This window comes from Protopterus annectens, chromosome 2.part0 (assembly GCF_019279795.1).
Source record: "Protopterus annectens isolate FY-2018-M chromosome 2.part0, PAN1.0, whole genome shotgun sequence".
NCBI lineage: Eukaryota > Metazoa > Chordata > Ceratodontiformes > Protopteridae > Protopterus > Protopterus annectens.
The window spans coordinates 112,241,356-112,261,998 of NC_056728.1; the positions used below are offsets into that span (position 1 = coordinate 112,241,356).

Genomic DNA, 20,643 nt, shown 5'->3' on the forward strand with positions numbered 1-20,643 from the left:
TCAGAAAAGCCAACTAAACCTGTAACAGTTAAGTACTATTGTAAGGCGTAAGGCAAACTACATCCTATTAAGTGACAGTTTGTCAAAATTCAAGGCTCCCCCTAACCCTGAGATCATAGCTACTTATGCAGAATTATTCACAGAAATCTTGTACAAAAATTTGAGTCATTACATAGAGGCTGCCATAAATAACAGAAGTAAGTCTAAAATAAATACCAAGAACAAACCCCAGTGATGGAATTCTCACCTCATTAGAATATATAACAAGAAAAAAAGTTATGGCTAAAGTCAAAAAGACCAGCTCCCATAAAGAAAAGAGCTATTTTATTCAGATAAAAAAGAAATTAAGAAGTCTAATTAACAAGGCCATCTATGAGGTCAGGATAGCCTGTCAGACCTGTCAGACTAAGGACAGTCACAAGGCCTTCTTCAGCCATGTCCAGAACCTTAAAGGTAGCATAAAACAGGGTGCTGTGAACTGGTGTTTAATGGCGCCACCTTCACTGATGAGACTGTCAATAAGTAAAATGTTCTTCATGTAACACCCCCCCCCCACTCCACCTTGCAAATCTGTTAGCTACCTCTTATCAACATACACCCCTGCAAAGAAATGCCCAAGGTACTTGGGGACAAAGTGGACTGGAGTACATAGCTAGGTTTATGAAGGCCATAGTGGTCTCTAGCCTAGTAACAACATATGGACCTATAATATGAAAAAAAAATAAAAAAATATGTGATTGAAGATATTATAAATTATCAAGAAAAAATGCTAAGATGGAAAATAAAAATTGATGATATAGAGAAAGCTAGAAGGATGTGGTATAATAAAGTGATGAAACAATATTATTATGTAAATTCATGGGAGAATTTTCCAGAAGAAGTGATAAAAACTACTAAAGTAAGGGAAAAGTGGTGTAATAAGATAGGGCAGTGTCAGGATTTCCAAGTGAGACTGGTATTATTTCCAAATAAAGGAGAAATATCCAGCAAAAATGTCCACAATAAACCATAAAAACAAGGAGCCACGCCAGAAGCAGTCCCTTTGTAGTTTAATCAAAAAATAAAAACATGTTTTTATTTTTCATTAAACTACAAATGGACTGCTTCTTGTGTGGTTCAGTGTTGTTATGGTTTATTGAGACTGGTATTAAATAAGTTACCAGTAAAGCGGAATATGCCATATAAAAAGAAAGCTGAAAGTGTGTGTTTATTTTGTGGGGAGGAAGAGACAACATACCATGTATTTTTGAAATGTAAGAGTGGTAAAACTTTGGAAACAGTTGTAATAAGAAAATATTATGAAAATATTAATGGCCAGTGATGTACCTAGAATATTTGACACCTAGATTGGAAATTTAATATGCACCCCCTGATAAGATTTTTTTCTAACATCTCCTCCTCTATGACAATTGTTTTTATAGTAATAAAATGAAACAAAATAATGACACGGAGCAAGCTAGGAACAGTGATCAAATCCCAAAAAGACTGAGCCATGCTACAGGAAGGCTTGTTCCAAAGAAATAACTAGTGCTAGAGTCATGGAGTAAAGATACATGTCAGAAATGCATGATCATTTCCTTTGGAAAGTTGAGTACAACATTGATAACACACCCATAAGAAATGACCCAATAGTTCAGGATTTGGTAACTTATGTGGACTGTTTACCCCAAATTCTATTAGTAACAGATCAAGATGAAACAAACTTAAGGACATTCTGCAGAATCAAGAACAGTTTCAACTTTGTTTTACAAATGCAGCACCCAGAGAGAGAGAATGTAAAAATGGCAGCATATTTCATGCATATGCACCCTAGTCATGTAAAGGCAGACAATAAGCTAATAAAACAATATAAGAGTAACTTGCAGACCAAACATTAGACAAATACAGAACATTCTGTAAAACTGGGGACAGTTTCAAATAAGTTTCATTTAACATTACAACTTATTTCACATAAATGCACACTAGCTGTTAATGCCCAACTTTAAACGGAGTACCAGTTATTTCATCAAAAAGACTGCTAGCCACTCCCTCCCAAAGAAAAAAAAGCATAAATATGTCAATTTATTTTGCACAAATGCACACTGGACAGCCCTTAATATTAGACTTTAAGCTGAGAAAATGAAGACGATAAGTTCCCATAGCACAGCTAGCCAACCCCCACCCAAAATAATTAAATTTATTTCACAGAAATGCTCACTAACCAGCCTTTAAAATAATATGAAAAGGACAAAGTTACTACCAATCCCCCCCCAAAAAAGCATATATATTCAAATTTATTCACACTAATGCAATTTAAGGGTGGAATTTAAGCCAACCAAGTGAAAAAGACAAGTTACATTCATCCACAGCATAGCTGGCCAACCTTACCCCCCCCAAAAAATGATAAAAATATACCAGTTTATTAACACAGATATTTATTTGCCAGCCTTAATGGCAGAAGTTAAGCTGAACAAGTGAAAGGGCAAGTTACTTTAACCCACAGCCCAGGTAGCTACACCCACCCCACAAAAACAAAAAGAGGGCAGAAGAGTACAATGGGAAAAAAAGAACATAAATATCCACTTTCAAAATATTTAAACAAATATGCATGCACATGCATGCACACACACACAAGTGCACATGCATGCATGTGTGCATGAGCGCACACACACGCACACACACACACACACACACACACACACACACACACACGCACACACATAGAGACACATACACATAGCTTAGCCACTATTCCCCCTCTCACCTTCCCAAAATAAGAAAGAAAATCTGGCTATATTAATAGTAAAAAAAAATCTCAAAAAACACAAAAAAACTTTTAAAATAACAAAGAAGGCACAGCTCAGAAAACAGGTCTTTCGTTTAATACCAGGACTTAAAGCACTTTTCGTTTGCACCAAAGCAAACTTCTTCAGAAGTAAAAAATTGGTTACACATATCATATTTAAAACCAAAGTAGAAGTGACGTTTTAGACCACACCTTTAAAGCAACATTGTTGTTTAAAGCTATACACAGATACTATGTATCAAAAACAATGACATTATAACTTCCAAAACCAAAAATGCAATAATTAAACTGATATAATTAAGAATATGTATATATATATATATATATATATATATATATATATATATATATATATATATATACCGATAGTTTGTAATTTAAACTGAAAAGTTATATTATATTTTATTACCTGACAATCAATGACAATTAAAAATGTGAAATTAAATACATAATATAAATGTTTGATATGAATAGGATACCATAAGAAAAAACATCTGTGTATTCAAACCAAATAATTACCAAAAGAACACCCTACTTTGCATGAAATAAAATAAAGGTGTGCATATTAATGTACACATTTGTACTACTTCACTTGTTTTTTTAAAAAAATCACATATTTTAAAACATATGAACTTTGAAATAGAGCAAAATGTTAAGATGACTGTATTTAAGATAACTAAGTTGTACGAATGCCCCTTTTCCCATCATCTACTTACATTTTTACATTTCAATATACAACAAATGGAACACATGTCTTTAAGCCCTGGAAATTTTAGGCATTTAATTTAATTTTAAAAAAATAAGTGAAGTAGTACAAATGTGTACATTAATATGCACACCTTTATTTTATTTCATGCAAAGTAAGTTGTTCTTTTGGTAATTATTTGGTTTGAATACACAAATGTTTTTTCTTATGGTATCCTTTTCATACCGAACATTTATATTATGTATTTAATTTCACATTTTTAATTGTCAGGTAATATAATATAATATAATATAATATAATATAATATAATATAATATAACTTTTCAGTTTAAATTACAAACTATCGATTTATATATATATATATACATATATATATATATATATATATATATATATATATATATATATATATATATATCTATATATATATATATATATATATATATATATATATATATATATATGGTTCCACTTGAAACCATCGAATGTTCAGAACATCGAAGTTCTAATCATCGAGACCAGAACATCGATGTTCAGAACATCGAAGGTTCAAAGTGGAAGTGCCAGGTAAGTACAAATGGTAAGTTTTGGGTGCATATGCAGGGCAGCAAGGTGCCCTGCATGTTGTGTGTGTGTGTGTGTGTGTGTGTGTGTGTGTGTGTGTGTGTGTGTGTGTGTGTGTGTGTGTGCCATCTGAGTGTTGGCATTGCAGGTAGGGTACGGGAAATCTCCCGTTTAGCGCTACCACATATAGCGGTAAATGGGAGATCTCCCTTACCTCACTGTAGTGCGATCTTGGAGTTGGAATATTAAAGTAGGGGGAGCAAAGCCCCCCCTCCTGCATAAAATAGTTTGTGAATGTTTATTTCTTTTTCTGTGGTTCACTTTGAACCTTCGATGTTCTGAACATCGATGTTCTGGTCTTGATTATTAGAACTTCGATGTTCTGAACATTCGATGGTTTCAAGTGGAACTATAGATATATATATATATATATATATATATATATATATATATATATATATATATATATATACATATTCTTAATTATATCAGTTTAATTATTGCATTTTTGGTTTTGGAAGTTATAATGTCATTGTTTTTGATACATAGTATCTGTGTATAGCTTGAAAACAACAATGTTGCTTTAAAAGTGTTGTCTAAACCATCACTTCTACTTTGGTTTTAAATATGATGTGTGTAACCAATTTTTTACTTCTGAAGAAGTTTGCTTTGGTGCAAACGAAAAGCGCTTTAAGTCCTGGTATTAAACGAAATACCTGTTTTCTGAGCTGTGCCTTTGTTATTTTAACAGTAAAAAAATGTTTTTCTTCAGTCCTGTAGTTCACAACTCCCTGGCTGATCTGGCTGATTCACTTGCTGTGATTAATCCAGTTTGCCAGGTTCAAGTTAAACAAAAAACAAAAAACAAAAACATGAAAACAAAAACTTTTTTACCACTGCAAAACTCTGTACTGCATTGTCCTACTGTACAGCTAGAATGCTGCTGTTAATTTAAAAATAACTGCAGTTCTCTCCGGCCTTGTCTGTAGTTCCTTTTAAGTTTCCTCAAATCCTGTACCACATTTTCATGCATGGACACATGGATGCACGCAAGAGGAGGAAACAAAGTGTTTACTTCAGAGCCAGATCTTGGTCAAATGGGGCCCTAGGCAAGTTAATGAATCACCCCCCTGGCCCACAGCCATTCTGGTGTCCCATTACTTGTCTATTTCTACCCATCTATCAGAAGCACTGTTAAAACTTTTCAGTGTGCATAGTATTTTCTTCTTTACTTCTACAATGATTACAGATAGTAGGATTTAATTTAAAACTTTTATTTTGAATTTTATAGCACAAACACAGATACACATTTGCTAACAAACATAGATGCACATTTGCTAAACAAAGCAATACAGTCTTATAATGAAAATAGATAACATTAACAGTAAACTTCTCTGCCCTTGAAACTCACATTCAAAGAAAATGCATCTGGCCAGTGATGGATGAAGTTTACCTTTGGGCTGTTTTCAAACCACAGGCCATTTGCATTCATTTTAAGGACCATGCTTACATGCATATGTTCTTTGATTCACCTTCCTGAGTGTATTAAATTATATTCCTTGTATAATACAGCAGCACTTGTTAGAGTGTGTTTTAAATTTGTAGTTTTCAGCATTTTACCACTAAGCAATTAAACAAAATGCATGATCCAATAATGATAAAACTACCAGTTTCAGAGCATTTCAACAGTAAAAGGCCACTCAAACTTCTATCATTACAATCCACCAATATCAGTCAATATGTACAATTTCTGCAGAGGTAAAAGTCATCTGAATAATTTCACAATAAGATATCTGTAACTAATGAAGAGGTTGCTGCTAGCAAACAATTTCTATATTTCAGTGTTTCATCTGCAAAATCAAATCCGTTTGCCCTTGAAGAATAAATTGCCTATGTTACATTTATTGCAATAAGGAATGGATAGCAAACCAACAACAGGTTCATAGCTGCTAGACATCTTATCCAAAGGAGGACAAACTCAAGACCACAGCATCCCCACCCCCTCCCCCTTAAAGTACAACAGAGTAGCAGTAATCCATCTACATATTGTGGGAGTATAACCCACAGCCTTTTGCATCAAAAACAAGTATGCTACCTGTTGTGCTATGACCATTTGCTAACCAAGACAGCTGCACATTGAAAACAAACAGTATAAGCAGCAGTAAACTTCTCTTTCCTTGAAGCTCACAATTCTTTGAAAATGCACTGAAACTCAATTCCTTGAAAATACACGAAAACTCATTTTTTCAATAGTTTGGTAGTTGCAGTAGACGGTTCAGGCTCTTGTTTCCTGTTACCAAGGTACAGGGTTTGAGCCTGAGGAAATTAACTAACCTGCCATCCCTAACAAGTGCCACACACACACACACACACACACACACACACACACACACACACACACACACACATTGCGTTGGCTGCAAGTGTGTTTCCACATGGTCCAGGCAGCAGCAAGAATGTCTCAATTTTAAATTTTGCATGTGGAGTATGAAAAAGAAGTAAGCAACAGGTGCGTGCAGGGACACTCAGATACCGACGTCATTCTTAAAGAAGAATTACCTTAAATCATCTGGGTCTGGTTTACTTTAAGCTTTTTGCACTTTAAACATGAAAAGCTTTTAAAAGGCAAATAATTGATTTTTTTTATAAATATCCAATCCAGAAGGCTGCACCATCTTAATGTTTGCACCCTCTACACCTCTGCATTAGTATATGTTAATGACCTAAACAATAATATGATTATGTATGGATATTATAATAATAATAAGAAGAAATAATGTGAGAAAAGTTGATAATAATTTGTTTTATGTAATCTGGGCTATATGGAATGAAAGACTGAAATTTTGCTTGAAGGAAATGTATTTTGACAGATATTTTGTGAAAAATCAGATTATACTTGCATTAAAAGGAAACATCTGATAATAATACAGATATGTATGGTCAGTTATAGAAGAATAACAATGAGAATGATACAAGAAAATGACAAATAGTAAGAAATAGAAATGTGAATATATGTGACTATTAATATGTGCATTTTGTTAATATGTAAATAATGCTTTTATGTTGTGTTAAACAAAAAGCCATGGGATCTGTTTCATCTACCTAAATTAACAAAACCTCAGGCCAATGGGACCTCGGTTTCATGTCTCATCTGAAGGATGGCAAGCATTCTTTTATGTACCTTGTTTAAAACTATTGGCTTCTCTAAGGACAGACATACCCCCTCACACATACAACAAAGTATGCAAAGTATTTATAGTTACTATCAAGCAACATGCAGTGTAGCCATCTTACTGAATTCTTTATCCTGAATTCTGTTGATATTTGCATTGTAACATCTCTACAACTGTTGACAATCCTTGAGTAATACATTTCTAGCTGTAGCTTGATCGCATATGCTGTGTAATTAGGGCTATATTTATTCTCTTCCAATATTTCTGAGATTCTACATATATATGCCCAATTTTGAATGCCTTATGATTCATTCTGTAGCTGAAACATGATCGTACCATTTCTAACATAACCAAATAAATAACTTATCCTAATATAGTTATTTCAGTCTGAATTGTATAAGCTTTTTTGACTGACTGACTGGCTGACAGGATGAGGTATATACTACTTTTCAGGTGCAGGTACACATTGTACATTTAAATTGTGTTGTTTGAATATAAGAATGGGATGACAATGGCTATGCTACTTCTGTTTTTAAACTAATTAGCTAAATGGATTTTTGCAGCAGTAATTATAGTGTGTCACCCCTAAAAGCTTTATTTAGCTTTTCAAATAGTGCAAATGGTGGAATAATTTTAGAAAAGCTATCTAATTATATACTAATCTATGATAACTCCTTATTGCCTAAAAAATAAAGTTTTCGGTTATAATATTAACTCAGTATGACAATGTCAGTGTTGCACATATAATTTGCAAAGCAAAGTCAACAAACAGTGATGCCTAAGCATTAAAAGAATATCAAATGTGTAGTACATTAAACAATGAGATTTTTTTTCTTGCATGCAGCCTATAGATTATGAAGGATTTAAAATATTTATGAAAGCCTACCTTGAAGTGGACATCCCAGAGGAACTGTGTCAGCATCTGTTTATGTCATTTAAAAGGAAGACACATCAGAATTCTCCAGAATCACAGAGACAAGGCTCCAGTATCTCACAGCTGAATGTATTAGGTACGTATTGACCTAGTTGCCAGATATATTGTATATGTAAGCTCACTGCAAAAGAATGCATTTATAGTAATTTAAGGAATGAGCATTCTGCTGTTTTTTTTAATTAATCTGTGTAGTGTTCAAAAACTTTTTATTATGCTGTTTATGTGCTTTTTAATTCCTGTGGAATTCTACATTTTGTATTTCTATTTTATTAATGTGCCTGACTTTCATAATATTCCTGTTTCAAACATATTGCTTTTTCAATGAAGAATATTTGCAATCTTTATACAATGCCAGAAGTCTAAACCTCAAAATGCATGCACTCGAGGCACTCCTCAGTATGGATTAAACTGATATATGCGCAGTAACAGAAACCTGGTTTAAGGTTCCAGAGAGCACCCCAGCACTACCAGGCTACAACTCATACCATACATTTTGGCCCCAGAACCCAGACCAAAATACAAAAGGCGGGAGCATATCCATATTCATCAAGGATACCCACACCTCCAGGTTAGTGGCACAGCATGATGCTTAAGAGATCATCCATGTGCAACTATCAAGGGGCAAAACTGCAATTCAAATTGTAGTTTGCTACAGATCACCCACCATGTCCCAGGACCCCCATTCTGCATTTCTGGAAACACTGAGAAATATAAAGGTCCTACCAAACACCCTAATATTGGGTGATTTCAATTACCCAAACATTAATTGGGAGAACTACTCAAGTACTAACTCCCTTGCCCAACATTTCCTAGAATTTATAAACTCAAACGGCCTGGATCAACTGGTCAACACTCCCACCAGAGGTGACAACATATTGGACCTGGTCATCACCAACATGGGTGACTGGTGCTCCACACCAGGGATCAACCCCTCACTGGTTAGATCTGACCATAAACAAATCATTTTGGATATCCACATTCCACCTCCACCCCCGGACAAGGAAACCACCGTGAAAAACTTTTCAAAAGCAAACTTCACGTTACTTAAGACCGAGGTGGAAAGTTTCAAAGCCCCCATGCTAAAGGATAACATTGTCCAAGCTGAAAACTCTTTTACTAATGCATTCTACGGGCACCTACAAAAATGCATGGATCGTGCTATCCCAAACAAAACCAAGAGTCACCCCTCTAAGAAAAGGAAACCAGTCTGGTGGACTCCTGCCATAAACGAGCTATACAATAGAAGGAGGAAACTAGTACAGAAAAGAGTAAAATCCCAAGAAGGAAATACATCCCTGATCAGTATCAGCAAAAAACTACGATCCCTCATAAAATCATCCAAGGTGCGTTTTGAAAGAAAAATTGCCAAGGACTCCAAAGATAACCACAAGGCATTCTTTAGCTAAGTCAAGAATCTAAGTGGCAATGCTCAGATCTGTTCAGAGTTAGTGCAGAATTGTACAAAATGCACTAAACCGACTGATATTGCCAACATCCTGGCGGACAGGTTCAGCGTAAACTTCACCCCCCTCTCACCCCAAAATGGCCCAAAACCATACCAGAAGAATGTAGAGTTCCTGAAATCACAGACACCCTGGTTAAAACAGCCCTCTCCAAAGCCAAAAACACAGAATCAATGGGACCGGATGGAGTCCCAGGCTGCATCCTACATGAGCTCAAAGACGAACTAACCCCTCAGCTAAACACACTGTTCAAACTCAACCTCTCCACAGGTTACGTACCCATAGAGTGGCACACAGCAACGGTTATTCCGCTCCACAAAGGTGGAGCCACAACAGGCCCCGGGATCTATCACCTTATAAGCCTGACTAGCTTGGTCTGCAAGGCTATGGAGTGCATCATCATGGAACTTAGTAACAGAGACATTGGGAAACTACAAACACTGGACCCTACCCAGTTTGGCTTTGTTAAGGGCAGATCATGCCTCCTAAACCTGGAGGACTTCTTTGAAACAGTTACCAAGGCTATAGATGAGGGAAAGGTGGTACACACAGCCTACCTAGACCTCGCAAAGGCCTTTGACACCATTCCCCATTCTGGTATTATAGATAAGCTCACCAGCCTGAACATAAACCCCTACATCATGAGATGGTTTGCCAACTGGCTCATGGACAGAACCCACATGGTAAGAGTTGCGGGAGCTAGGTCTGACTCTAAACCGGTTACAAGTGGCATTCCCCAGGGCTCAGTCCTAGGACCCCTCCTGTTTGGCATATACTTCTCAGAGGTACAGGTAAGCACAGGAGGACTATGGCTGACCAAGTTCATGAGCGACTGCAAACTAGGGACTATAATTGACTCTCTGGCTGACACAGACATCCTCCAAAAGGGTATCACTGAGACGGACACCTAGTGTCAAAATCATGGCCTCAAGCTAAATGCCAAAAAGTGCATAGTAATCCCCTTTGGAAAAAACAAAGTACCCACAAACTACCACATAGGTGGTTGTCCCCTAAATACAAAAGATGTAATAAGGGATCTGGGGACCCAAGTAGATAGTAAACTCTCCTTTGATAATAACATTGCCAAAGTGGTTAGAAAATCATTCTATGTGGCACACCTTATCACAAAAGGGTTCACAATCGCATCCAGATCAAAAGAGGTCATTGTGCCCCTCTACTCATCGCTCATCAGACCCATCATAGAGTATAACGCCCCATTTGGGATGTACCTTCCAAGACACCTGCAACAGCTGGAAAGACCACAGAAGTACCTCACCAAGAGGATCACTGGCCTCAAACAGATGCCTTATGCAACTCGACTGAAGAAACTCCAGCTGTACTCGGTTGCATACCGCCTACTCAGAGGTGATCTCTGCCTTCCATACAAGGCCATGTCCAACCCAGAATTGATCTAAACCTCACAACAACAATAAATAGGATGTGCTGGAGGGATAGATTCCTGTCACAGAGACTTCTCATGCTTTTGAACAAGATTCCAGTCTACATTAGGCAGAGTTCCTTGCTAACACTCTTCAAGAGAAACCTTGACGAGTGGATGGGAAACAGAAAGTTTACCCCGGGGGATCACTTCAGTGGCTTTGCTGGACAGAGGCACAGGGAACTAATCTAAGGGGGCGGTGAAAGTCAACACATTCTGGCTAGGCTTATAAATGCCTTCGGGCAGATAGCCTGGTACCTACCTATGAACCTATGAACCTATTATATTTTACTGATGGTACAAAATGACAATAAGCCTGTGTAGTCTGCCATTTTAAGTGCCATAACATTCTGTTACTTCATTGCTGCATTCCTTCTCACATTAATGTCATCTTTTTCAGATTTGCAAGGCAACAATTACCTCTTCCAACAAGCAGAACAAATAATGCAAGGACTAATGATGGATGCCATGCAATTCATTTGCAGGACAATAATAGTTTCACTGCTTTTTTTTTCAGTGACACCACAGCATACCTGTCATGTTTTATTAAACTATATCTAAGTAACTAGACAGCTATCACAAATAATTGCCTATTTCAGATTGAAAATACCATTCAAAAGCTTCAATGAGAAAATTCTGTAGGAAGATTCTATATAGTCATTAGTGGATTAATTATGCAATGTCACTTGTGTAAACTGATACTCAGTTTTTCAAGAATTAATTTAAGATTTGATACCCGTGCAAATTTGAAAAGATCAAATAAAGCTTGAGGAACTGATGTTCTAACTGCTGTCAGGTATAACATACCCCTATTCAGAATATTTGTTTATCATTTGCAGAATAATCTAAAATCTTGAAAATAAGATAGCTGCTGCAGTCACAGATGAACAACACATCTGTCTGTCCATCTGTGTTACACACACATGCTGCAGATGCTTCTGTTTCATACATGGAATACTCTCTGAGTTTACCTTTTCTTCAGAAAACATCCATTTCCTGACTGTCATTATATTTCATACTCTCTCTCTCTCTCTGTCTTTTAAATGCTGTTTCTGACATTTCGTTGCTACATTTGTCTAACATTTTGTTCCAATAATATCAATTTTTACTTACTTTCTCTTCATAGGCAGATGTTAATTTTTGAGAGACCTCATTCATTAATTCACTTTTAGATGAACACTTCTATAATATTGTTCAAGTATCATGAGAAACTAGAGTCTATCCCTGCACTGAGAGTATACAAGGCAGAGTAAATGTAGGATGGGGTGCCAGCCTAGCACAGTACCCCCATTCACATGTGGTAATACCCACCTATGGACTACCTGGAAAAATATGAGTTCTCCTCCATAATATGTCTTTGAGATGTGGCTGTAAACTAAGGTACTCTGAGAAAATCCTCATGGGGATACAGAGAATGCATAAGCTCAACACATAAGGCATGCCAGCAAGAAACAAATCTGGAGAGCTAAGACCTATGTGTCAGCAAGCTAAATGTTGCAACACTCTCTCTCTCTTTGTCCTTCTCTCACTACTGATGTCTTTTAGTCTTATTTTCTTCTTGATTCCAACTTGTTACTAGTTTGGACATTAAGCTTTAAAAGAGACATATGTATGTATTTCTACTATTGCATAGTCAGGCACAGAGCTGTGGCTATGCTGAGTTGAAGCTGGCGACTGCCTCACATGCACGCTATTAGGGGATATAATCAGCAGGTGCTTATAGTACATGAGTGCAGGACTAGTACTGATATATAGTACTAGTACTGTAGTACTGTATATATGATACAAGAAAATATATAAACAAATAAGGGGGGTGCTATGGGGTCTCCAGCAGCCCCTTCTTTTGCTAACGTTGTGATGGGTTGATGTGAGTTCTCAGTGCTAGAGCCTTTAATGAAGCAATATGATATTTTGTATTTTAATATTCATAGATTAGTACCAAGCTAACTGCCCTTGCGAGCCATTTTAAGCCTAGCCAATTATCCCTTGTAAAACTCAAACCCTGCACCTTGTAAGGTAAACACCTTAACCATTAGGCCGCCCTCCCAACCCCAGAAGAGATTCATGGATGATTTGTTTTTCATTATTTTAGGAGATGTAAGAAAGATGAATGAGTTTATATGTAGTTTAAATTTAAAATCTGATTTTTTTTAAAGTTTACTTTGGGAAATGTAGGTTTTAAGGTATATTTTCTTGATGTCACTTAATAATGGGATTTTGTCACAAATAAATTCATAAGTAGAATTCATCGTAAAAAAAACTTTTATAAATAATTATTTACATTATAACAGTTTGCATCCATGTTTTATGAGGGATAATATACCCAAAGGACAGTTTATTAGAGCAAGTCTTATAACCAGTGAACATCAGCATTTAGCTGAAAAATTTGACTTCATTATATCTATGTTCACTGACCGAGGTTATGATGAAAATCCATTGAGGGAACTAGCTTAAACAGTGTTGGATAAAAGAGAAACCCAGTACCCCCTATTTTAAAGGCACCATTTAGTAATTTAAAAGTTAATGACAACAGTAATTTTAAATCTGATACTAATGTATTTTGTAGTCTGGATATGTCCTTGGACAGTGGGATTATTAGAAGAATAAGCAAGGAAAATTGGAAAATAATAGAGGGGAAACATGACTTATTTAAAACTATAGGTCCATTCCCACAATTTGTATATAAAAATCATTGTAATTTGAAAAATCTGTTTGAAAGAGATAAAACTAAATAATCAAATGAAATAACATACACGAGTAAGTCAAGTGGGATGTACAAATGTGGAAATTCTACTGTTTGTAGATACATCTTAGAAGGACCATTTGTGAACTTGAGCCATTTACCTTATACTATAAAAGCCCCTGTTTTTGTTAACTGCAAAAGTAAAGGAATAGTTTACATTGGAGTTTGTATGGGCTGTTCAGCCTTTTCATTGGAATGACTACCCGTTGATTATGTGTCAGAATTAGGGAACATTATTACAGCATTAAGAAAAAAGATTTTAAGAATGCATTTTTTAAACACATCTTAAAGTGTCAACATTATAAAAAATTTCTATTTTCTATTTTGGAACAGGGAGTCAGTGACTTGAGGGGTGGAGACTTCAAGAATGATTTAGAGCAGAAAGAAGCCTTATGGCAAATTAAATTAAACTCAGACAAGGAACCTGGACCTAATGACATTGTCAATATTGTGTTTTTTAAAATACTGCTAAGTATATTTGCATAAGTAGAATGTATACAGACTATTTATTTATAGTGTTTTTGCATTTTTGTATATGTAATTTATTGAAGTAATGTCTTTTTAAAACATAATTGATTGTGGTTTTCTGTTGGGTTGAATTTGTATTTAAACTTGGTTGTTTTGATTAAGTGTATTCGGATGAAGTCTTGGACGAAAGCGGTGAATAAAGTAAGAAATTTGGGTCTTTGTTTATCAGCATGGTTCCAGTTTTGTTTCACTGATATATGTAGTTACAAGGATACTGTAGCTTCATAAATTAATTCTGTGACTATATTTGCAGATTTGTTGTCGCAGCAGGACAGTAAAGTGTGCAGTTTGTGAGTTTGAGGTAGTAACTATGGTAAGCTGCTTGATGCAGTTGTAGCAAGTAGTCTGTTGCAATTACAGGAGTGTAGCCAAGTTTCTTTTATAGAGGTGCCCTCACCTTTGAGTTAAGGGGACACCAACCTGGAGAACTGGACATGGTACCAGATGATCTCGCTGAAGGTTTGGTCATGCATGTGATCAGTCTTGAAGCCTGAGCTTCTCCACATGCTGTTTTATTTGTACCACATTATTTATTTTACTTATTTAAGATACGGTGTGGCTATTTGAGTCCAACATTTGTAGTGTTATAGAGAGAGCCTTTACTCACAGCACCAGAAAGCCTCTTTGGCCCTCTTCAAAAGGAACCTTGAAGATTGGATGGGAGATAGGAAATTCACCCCTGGGTTCACGTCAGTCATCCTGCTAGACAGGGGTCCAGGGAAGTAAATATTGTGGGAATAAATAGCCAGGGAATTGTTATGGCTAGGCTTGTATAGGCCCTGGGGCCGATAGCCTAGTACCAACCTATGAACCTATGAACCATGGAAGCCTTGTGTCACTATGACTTGTAATCAAGACCAGATGACCCTTGTATTTTCATATATTAGAAGGCATTCCTTGATTTCCATTGGGCTACAGGGACAATATTTAATGCCTTATATGGAATGGTAGAATGACGCTGAAGTTATAGACATTATGTGAACAGTTTACAGCCCATGTGTATCAACTCATTTTTTTGCCATTCTTACCCAGTGTCTAGTATGGATTTGCAATAAATACTCATGCTTTGTTTAACTGACACATAATTAAGTGAACCTAACATTTCTAAAATCTTGGGAGACTGCAAATCAAAGTAAACGCAATCGCAAGGTCATAAACCACAGAAAAACAACCTTTTTCAGGGAGGTAAATTTCCTACTGCAGCCCATGAAGTGGGAGAAAGCTGCCACACACATAAACTATGTAGTTAATCCAGTGTTACACTTACTGAGGAAAGGGAGAAAGCAGGAAAAACATGTCACTTTCTTCCTGTTCTCCAACTCTTAACATCAATTATACAATAAAGGGTTTTCATTATTCCAAAACGTGCAACACTGATTGGACAGACCAATTAAAGTAATTATTGTAAATCCAGCATTCCTCATGGAAAAGAGTTTGTAGCCATGCCACAAGTATATTAACTTTTTACAGCAAGACTACCAAACTCGGAATCTGCAGCTGCTCTAAAGTATGCCTTGCAATGATGGCTAGCTGCAAAATACCTTGCAGGTATGCTCGACAGATCTAGATTTAAAAAAATAATAATTGGAATCCATGTCAACAGCAAAATCTATTCAAAGCCAGAAATGACATTAAGATTTCATATCATTGCACTCATAAACTCAGAAACTTGCTAGTATAAGAGATTTTGTGATATCATGCATTTTAAATACATGTGAAGTCTAAAACTTAAAAATCTGTCATTATTTAATGACAACAATCCTCCCATATTTGCCCTAGAACCACAAGTTTTATAAGGGATACTCTGAACATATGAAGCAAAACTCTGGATATTCTGTGAAAATCTGGACAGTTAAAAAGTATGGTCAGGATGTCCAAGAATACAACACCCTGACAATTAACTTCTTACAGAATCTGATATTACAAACATGTGCTGAGTAAGCATCTTGCATATATTTGCAGGACACATACCCAGTACTTGCATCACAAATGCACAAGAAAAAAGCAGCAGATGAACATTAAATTCAGCTTATATGATGGCATTTTTTTTTAATAATGTCATTGTATAATGGCAGTGATCCATGACTGTGTGGTATCTCTGGACTTACCTACAGATTTATTGCATTTGTTGTTATCTCAGGATGTAAAAGCACAATGGCCAGCACTCAGTTGTCAGCAGTAGTTCTTTATTGTATCATGCCATATAACAATTCAATCTACAGACCAGTTTTGTCTGATAAGCCTTCTTTAGTGCAATAAGCAAACATTTCTCCACCCCTCTTTTAAATACCATCTGGATGTATAACCACTGGACAATCACAAATGTTCATTAAGCCCTGGTGTAAAAAGTGCTCCCAACTGAATAATCCATTTTTTTCTCTTTTTTATTTAAAATATAACGTTAACCTGGTTTGTCCTTGTTCTTAATCAAGATTCTGTCTATACAAGCAAACCTGAACTGAGCTGTTGGATGTTTAATAGTAGGTTTATACAGGGCATTATACTGATGAGCATGTCTAACATTGCTTAATTGTTCAGAAATATGTAACTTAAATGGCCGAGATGTTTGCCCCATGTAAAAAGCCTGACAAGTACATGAAACTAAATAAATAACCTAGTCTAAATCACAATCCCCATATACCTGAATATCAAATATGTGTGACATATTATGAGAAGTAAATGCATGTGTGGTACCTACATATCTGCAAAAACTGGAATGATGGTAAGGCTGACACCCACCTAACAATCCACCATGTAAAATACTTTGTTGCATACTAGCTATATTATATTGCAGTCTCTTGTAATGATTTAACCAACTAACTGAAGTCCTCCTCCCTCCTATAAGAAAAAAGACATTTTGAGGGAATAAAATCCCTCAAAGAATATTCCGAGGTAAGGATTCCCCAATGTTTATTTACTGAATTGATCAAAACTGAAATATTACTACCATAATTGGTAGCTAGCCTCAACGGTGTTGTCACACTGCCAGCCCGGCTATCTGGAATTTTGTAAATAATTCTATGTCAATTGTGAATATTGATATAATTTATACAGAACTGTATGTTATGTACTGAGCTTCAAGAATGTAACTGCAGCATACCCTGATGGAACATAGAAGATTAACTTACAAAAACTTTAAGAAAATAACTTGAAATTAAGTGCTTTATGATGTGCTACAAAAGTTAGTTTCAATGCAGTAAGCAGACACAATGTCTAGAGCTAGACGTTTTTCTATTGTTTGAAAAGAAAAGTAATTATTACGTTTAAAATGTAACGTGTTTGATTGCTTTATGACTTCCTAGCATCTGCACAGTTCTGAGAAAACATCTGACAGATATGTATTTTTAACACAGGGATGTTAAAATTCTTAGTTTCTGTTTTAGCTTGACAACTGAAGTAATGTGGCAAAGAGTGATGTCATCCAAGCTAACCCAGCAGTAATGTTTGATAATAATTTAAGAACTCTCAAAGAGAGAGACTGGGTACTTTGTATCTTGTCTTAGACCTACAAACATGCGATCAGCACTTCTGCCTGTGTGCTGTCTGTAAGTAAGACTTAGGGCATACGATCTCTCTTAGATATAGATAAGAATATAGTAAAGACTAGTTTAGATGTTTTCTGTATTTATTTGAGACTGTCCTGCAATGTTGTTTTAAAATAGTTCCTGTGATTTTGTACTCTAAAGTAAATGTATTTGTTTTCTGAGTATTATCTTGTTCTTTTATTATTTATTATTAAATATATTTAAACCTATCTTTGTGGCTGATATTTGTGAGACATATTTAAGCTCTTAGAGTACTTACATATGTATTTGGTGATACTCTACAGGCCACTCCTAAATAGCCTTGCTTGGTTAGACTACCATTTGGAGTAATAGTAATATTACACAGTAGGATTGGACACCCTTTGTAAGGGCCTTATTGTAACTGATAAGTAAGGGTGGTTGGTGGCAGCTGGTACTACCTTATAGTCTGGGCAGAAGGGGGCATAGCTAGTAAACCTGTGCCAGCCCTTAGCATGGCCACTTGGCTGAGCTCTTAACCCTATAGCTGTGCCAGTGGGGAGTCTTATTGGGGATCTGGAAAAAGAGGGAGAAACCAGCCCCAGACTGACTGTGATCTTGAGCTCTTAACGGAAATTGCACTTTACTGTGTGTGTGTGCTTGTAATCCTCCCATTGTGTACATCCCCCACTGTTGCCAGTGGTGATAATTGAGGCTGCTTGATTACTGGGCCAGTGCACAGGTGTCACATATTAATTGGTGTACAGTGGTGGGGTATCCACATCACATATTAATTGGTTGACAGTGGTAAGTTAGCCACATCACATATTAATTGGCTTGTAGTGGTGTGGAAATTGAATTCCTGTAGCTTGTGTACAGTGGTTATTGAAGGTGTTTGTACTCTCAATCAACCACACAGTGAACATTCAGAGTTCATTTAACAGTTCTGAAAAAACACCAAAAACAGCAACAAAATAAAAAAAACACAATTAGATTACTTGAATTAGAAACTAGAATGATTTTAAAATATAAAACTTTAAAGCCCTTTGGTCTAAATCAGGAATTTTAATTCATGTATTTAATTCATGCATTTAATTCATGTATTTATTTATGCATTTATTATTTTTGCTTATGTGTATCTGATTATAGTATTGTATTTATTTAATTCTATATATTTATTATATGCATTTATCACTTTAAATGTTTGTATTTTGTTGATTAATTAATTGAGAACAGCTGTGAATTAATTTGTGTGCGCATACGCATATATATTTGCTCTAAATCAGAAGCAATTGTGATCCATGAAGGCGAACTGCCGAGGTACCAGATCGCTTTTGAAATAAAATTGCTGGTGCAGTGCTGGAATTGTGTTTTTTTATTTTTTCATTTAACAGTTGTTTTATTTTTTTTTGTTAGGGTAGTTAGTTGGGAGAGCAGGCAAGCATGTCAGCAGAGGAGTATGTCAAGCTGACAAAGAACCAGTTGGCCGAGATGTGCCAGGCTAAAGGACTGGTGCATGCCAACCTGACACAGCTGCATCACAGGATAGCAACCAGGAGGACAGTCAGACTGGCCTTGGAGATGTACAACTCTCAGAAAATGGACAGCTCAACCTTTCCACAGAGGAATTAAAAATCCATCTGATGTTAAACAAACTTGAGCTGGAGGCCAATCATTTGGCAATAGAAGAAGCAGAGTGACTGAATTGTCTTGAGGCTGAGGAAAATGATAAACTGTGATGCCTGGAAGCTAAGGAAAATGAGAGGCAGAGGCAACATGAAAAGAAGATGCTGACTATTTGCCACAGTCATGGAGGTAATGGGAAGGGAATAACTGAACCCCAAAAGCAACAATGGTCAGTAAATGTCTTCCACAGTTTACAGAGGGGGATACTTTTGATAGTTTCATTCATATGTTTGAGAGGGTATGTAAACAGTATAATGTTGACCAAGGGCTCTAGGTACAGATCATGACCCTCTTACTCCATGGTAAAGCTGTAACTGTTATTTCTAAACTGTCTGATACTGATTGCTTAAATTCTAATATTGTAAAAAACTATTTGCTAGAATGTTTTAAGTTAACACCTGATGCTTACAGGAAAAAGTTTCGTAAGCATAGATGCAAGGTAGATGAAAGTGTGTGTGAATATGGTGCTGAACTAAGCAGTTATTTTCATAGGTGGATGAGTGGATGTCAGGTCACCACTTTTGAAGGGCTGGCAGACCTTTTGGTGAGAGAACAAGCCCTTAGTACTTTGCATGAGAACATGAGAATTTGGTTACCTGATAGACAATGCAATACTGCAGATGAGTTGGGGAAGAAGGGAGACCTATACCTAGCAAGCAGGGCAACACTGCAAAGGAAAGGGACACCCAATGCTGTTCATGGGTCTAAGGGAACCCATGGTGGGCATCCCAGACTGTCCTAACAGAGCCCGCCAGTAGCAGGGGAAGCCACTAGTCCAGGTACATGTCCAAGACCAAAGGTTAAATGTTTTAAATGCAACCAGTGGGGTCATGTACCATATAGATGTCCACAGAAGCAAGGTGGGGAACAAAAGTTGGGAGAGCCAGTAAATGGGAAAGACAAAATGACAGCAGTAAGTTGTCTCAAGACAACAAGAGTACCAAACTACTACAAGAGACTATATCATATCTTAGTAAATGGAAAAGAGACCATTGCTAACAGAGACACAGCCTCTGACCCAACCATTGTGAAGCCTGCAGTGGTTACAGAGATTGCTTGGACAGTCTACTCCAGTCAGAGCTTTATGAGGGACCCCATACCAAATACATTTGGTTGGGGT

At 36.4% G+C, this 20,643-nt stretch overlaps 1 protein-coding gene across 3 annotated transcripts in view; it reads left to right on the forward strand.

The window, feature by feature from the left end:
- LOC122792986 (diacylglycerol kinase beta-like) overlaps positions 1 to 20,643 on the forward strand; it is a 4,078,579-nt gene that overhangs the window by 1,407,852 nt on the left and 2,650,084 nt on the right. For all 3 annotated transcript variants that reach the window (XM_044060599.1, XM_044060600.1, XM_044060601.1), the window contains one exon: positions 8,073 to 8,238. In XM_044060599.1, coding sequence (XP_043916534.1) covers positions 8,073 to 8,238 — 166 coding nt within the window. The remainder of the gene's footprint in view (positions 1 to 8,072; positions 8,239 to 20,643) is intronic.